At 34.5% G+C, this 5,244-nt stretch overlaps 1 protein-coding gene across 1 annotated transcript in view; it reads left to right on the plus strand.

Moving 5' to 3' along the window:
- The window catches only part of LOC106474447 (hillarin-like), a 29,405-nt gene that overhangs the window by 13,591 nt on the left and 10,570 nt on the right, over positions 1–5,244 (plus strand). The window contains exon 5 of the mRNA XM_013935140.1: positions 4,103–4,185. Within this exon, the coding sequence (XP_013790594.1) occupies positions 4,103–4,185 (83 nt within the window). The remainder of the gene's footprint in view (positions 1–4,102; positions 4,186–5,244) is intronic.

The raw sequence follows: 5,244 nt of genomic DNA on the forward strand, positions 1-5,244 counted from the left end.
ATCTCATGCTCAAAGTTTACTGATTGATTATCATTAGTACCGTTTCTGTTGTTCTGGTGGGGTTCCAGAGTGATCTTCTAAATATCTAATTGCCGTTTCTGTTGTTCTGGTGGGGTTCCAGAGTGATCTTCCGAACATCTAATTGCCGTTTCTGTTGTTCTAGTGGGGTTCCAGAGTGATCTTCTGAACATCTAATTGCCGTTTCTGTTGTTCTAGTGGGGTTCCAGAGTGATCTTCTAAATATCTAATTGTCGTTTCTGTTGTTCTGGTGGGGTTCCAGAGTGATTTTCTAAACTTTTAGTTGCTGTTTCTATTGTTCTGGTGGTATTACAGAGTGACTTTATTAACTTATAGTTCAGGACCTTAGATCATTCTATTATTACTGGAAGTCACAGATGTAGTGTCCATGTTGGACAAAACAGTTCCCACTCGGCTGTTTTTGATATGGCTGGTATCCTCTAGTTTAATACTGCTGCTTTTAGTTTTTAGCACAAGGTGGGGTGTTCCTACAGTGTTAATGCTGAATGCTTTCTCTGTAAATCTACGCTGTATATGAGTTTGATTAACCCTCATATTATCGACTTGTTTTTATACTATTCACTACTGGTCTAACCTACATGTTACGTCATATTGAGTAGTTTTGTGATTTTACCTGTTGTAAGTTTGAGTATAGGCAACTGTCTCCCCCCCCCCCAAAGTGTGACATCCCTGATTTTATATATATATATATAATATACATGGGACCCCAGATGTAATTAGTGGAATTAATTACAATATTGATGCCATTTTTTGTTCACAGTTCTTATTTTAATCATATATTATCAGGAATTCTGTAACAACAGTTCCGTGGCCCCACAAGCAGTTTGGTGGATAAATAGATTAGAAAAATGTATTTAAAAACTTGATGGGGTTCTTTGACTCCTGTGGGTAACTCTAGGATTAATTCTTCTAAATATTGAAGCTTCTTGTGACGTGGATAAAGTATGTAAAGTAAGTTTTGGATAAAGTTCTTGACTACTAGCCAATACAGATACGGGTTCTCTGATTGTTCAGTTTGTTAGCTGTTCCTGCAACTTGCCAGCTCTGTTGGTGGGTGTCTTTATGGGGTCTCCCACGGCAATTATCTGTATTTTAGCTGTACTGTCACCCGTAGTTTCTTGAACAAATTTAAGCCTTTTTATATGAGTTTTCTTTATCTTACTCTTTTCATATATTTGTAGAATAGTGAGTGTATATTCATCTTAAAGGTGCAAGTTCTAAATCTTCCCTAAATTACTGGTTACACTCTTCAGCATTCCTTTTACTCCAAAATTTGTCTCATTCCTGGTTTGTTCTTCAATTTCTCCGTTATGTTTTTTATTTCTCTACCGTGCATGCTTTTCTAAGGCAATTTTACACTGTCGGTTACAATTTTTTCTCTAACACCTTTCCAAATTTCTGGACTCATTCTTCTTTCTTCAGAATATTTAATCATTGTTGATTTATTTTAGAATATCACAATTTCTGTACATTTTAAATTTTTTATGTATCATTCAATTCAAAATATGTTATGTATGCCTCTTTCAACTGGGTTCTTTTGAGATTAACATATTATGAGTATTAGTAGCCACAGACGTAAATATTGTAGTCTATGTTTTCCTACAATAGCCACAGACGTAAATATTGTCGTAGCCTATGTTTCCTATTTTAGCTGCAGACGTAAGTTTTGTTTAGCTTATGTTTTCCAACTGTAGATCTTTTTTTGGTATTCAGGAATGCTACATGTTCGCTAAACCATTATTTAATCCAGAAAATGTCTAAAATGTTCACTTATTCAAGTGTATGTTAGATTCAACATAGAATATCGATCAAGAAATTTCTTTTCACTCTAGCTGCCTACTGTTCTGGGTCATTCACCTGTGCCTTCCCGTGGAAAAAGATTCTGTAAAATTGTACATACTATGTGAAAGTAGAGTGATATTTTCCATTGGTAGGTGAGGTGTCCGTTAGGGGATATAACCTTCTTTATTTTTTGGTGGGAATGACCAACAGTCGCGTGGGTACATGCACACAAGAAGACTAGTATTATTGGTTAAATGTATAGAATTGTATAAAATGCAATGTTTTCTTAGTCAGGAAGAGATTCGACAGACCCTACACTTCTCGAGAGAATCAAGTTTTTTATTAGATACAGAGAGACATTTCTAGAAAATGCATACTCCTTTGTGAAATACACACTTTTGTTGTTTTTTAGACTGAATAAAGATTGTTTTATTTTGTCACACATTGCCCAGTTTCTTTCATTTATTCAAACTCAGTCAGAGTCAAAGAGCTCAGATTTTTCTCCGTAGTACATTTTCAACAAGATTTACAAAAAAAATCGAATCGTTTTCTGTATATGAAAAATAGAAAAGGGAGGGAGGCGAGTATAATACGGTATGTAATAAACGATATTAGGTAATAAACACATATTCGGATATGTAACCACTCAGAATGAACATAGTTACAACTACATTAATGTAAACAGACACATTACAAATTTTTTCAAACAAAAACGTGCAAATAAAGTTGTATTTATTATCGTTTATCACATCACTGACGTTAATTATCTATATATATATAGACAGACGAAATGTGTGTTCGTTTGCACCCTAACTCCTCCGAGCCTATTGGGCCAATCTCAACCAAAATTTGTATGTAAACACCACGAACTATGGGGAATGTCCTAAGGGGGTCAAACTGAACTTAACCCTATTTCTATTTTGTAAAGCCAGTAGGTTAATTACTCCCAGCCTATTGAGTCAATCTCAAACAATCTTGGTAGGTTGACGCTTTAGACAATGTTGAATGTTCTAAAAGTATCCAAGGTCAAAGTAAAAAGTTGCTGGATTGTTTCTCAAACAACCATGCTTTTTTCATGGTCAATGAGATGTAGGGTATTCAAGGGTGGGATCACCTCAAATTCTTTATTTGTTGGTGGCTGGAAGCAAATTACAAATGTTGTTTATGAAGAAGCCTTGTTATAATTTTAAAATTTTGAGATAAAGTTTATGTTCAAGTTATTACTTTGAAATATATGATTGCTGTTAAACTTACATTGTTTTATTTAGGTTTAAACATTCCCCATCAGTTGATGGGTATTTCGGCTTGTATTTTATAAGAAGTACTTCTTCCCTAGCTAGTCATGCTCAGTCTGATTGGCCGACACTTCGATTTCCATTGGAGGAAGGCTCTGCAAAGTACGTCGAGGTTAGTTTTAGACCACATGTCTTTATACACTTTCCACGGACTCTTCATTATACATATTCGTTTAAAATCAAACGTACAGAAGTCCATTGGAGTTACATCAGGAAACTTCACAGGCATGTGTTAAAAGGGATTGCTGTGATTTCACTTTATTTAGTCACATTTCTCATGAAAACAGTCGCTGGTTTCAAGTTGTGGCTGGAAGCTTGTTTTGTTTAGGTTTGTAAGCCTTAATTCATAAATTTCAAATACTTGTTTATTATATTGTTAACAGTACTAGGAGATATGCTCAGCTCCGTCATAATGACTTTATGGGTCGGAGGGTTCTCTTTTGTAACCATATCCTTCACTTTGCTCCAGATTGGGTTAAAGTGCGGTGCCAGAGCCCGTTGCTTTCCTGAGCTCTACTGTTCGGCTGCGCTGTTTACATCATTAGAGAAGATAAAAGTTGAAATGCTTTCTATCTGAAATGCTATAGTTTGTTGTGAAACGCTTAGCAGATATTTAGTGTTTTTGTTGCATCATAATGTGAATTATAGAAAACACTTATTTTTCTCGAGAACTTTTCAGTGGGTTTACTTTTATTCAAGTGAACTTCACGTTTGTGAATGTAAACTATTGTCATTTAATGTACATTATTCAGTCATTTGTCAAAATGCAAAGTATACGCATTAGAAAAATTTTCAAAATGACATTTAAATTATATTTTTCAATTAAATATGGCATCATAAAGTCCATTAAGCTTCAATGGATTCTCAGAAACTGATAGACCAATTCGTTTTTGTTGAAAAACATTATTTGTGACCTAACGTATATAAGAAACAAAAGTTAAAAACAAACAAACAAATAAAGATTCAGATTTGTATTTCCTCTAAAGGTAGCACAAAAGGATCAAGTGACCTTCACAGATTTGGTGAGACCACTGATTGCCCGCTGCGTGACTGACGTAGAAAAAGCAAGGTAACGTATATCTGGAGTGTGAAACAATTATTGCTTTGTTATAAACATTTTTCCATCAATTTCTGAATATAGAAACATTGAAAAAGCTGATCAGTAAAGTTCTGATACGTGTCCTCTACTGTGGTAAAAGTATATGATATGGTAATATGGATAACATTTTGCATTTGAAATTCTTGCTATTAGTACACAAAACTGAGTTGATTTCAATGCTTCTGATCACCATGTTGCTGTGTGGTTTTAGAATAGGCCTTTTATAGCTGTAAATACCTCATATTCTAACCTCCTCTGTACGGTAAGCCCAGGTATATCGAACTAAAATATGGGGGTTTGATCCCCGCGGCAAATACACTGCACTGTACAGTTCTGCAATTAAACAAATGAAGCTCTAAGGCTCATCCGTTATGTAAGACTTTGTGTAATTTTCAATTTGTTTTATTTTATTAAGAAAGTAAATTATATCCGAATAATAAGAAATGAAACACATCACTGTTTTTAAGAAAAATTATCCCCCCCCCCCCTCTCAAATGGTCAACGGAAAGTTTGTGGACTTTCAACGCTAAAATCTGGGATTCGGTTCCCCGCAGTGAGAGGGTGTAGATAACCAATTGTAAAGCTTTATGTTAAAAACAAACTGACAAAAAACATAAATAGATGTAAAAATTAATCTGCTTTTTGTTTATTTCTACTCGCTTTCGCCGTTAAGACAGTTATTACCTAATCAATAGTGTTGCAACAATTTATTACATTTTTATCAACCACAGGTGCAAAGTATTCAGAAACTTGAATATGTTGAATAACACAAAATAATCATATTTGAAAAATATTTTATGAATTTGTATTATTCTGAGTAAACTATTTTTAATCTTCATAGTTTTTGCTTAGATATCTTTTATTGAAAAAAGTTTGAAATTTTAAAAAGCTAAATATATATAATTCAAAAATTAGATAATTGTAAGCTTCCACGAAAAACGAGCCCCCCCCCCGGGAAGTTTACGGACCCACAATGCCCAACTTCCGAGCCCCACCAGTGGCACAGCGGTATGTCTGCGGGCTTACAAC

The sequence above is a fragment of the Limulus polyphemus genome, unplaced genomic scaffold, assembly GCF_000517525.1.
Source record: "Limulus polyphemus unplaced genomic scaffold, Limulus_polyphemus-2.1.2 Scaffold7235, whole genome shotgun sequence".
Taxonomy (NCBI): domain Eukaryota; kingdom Metazoa; phylum Arthropoda; class Merostomata; order Xiphosura; family Limulidae; genus Limulus; species Limulus polyphemus.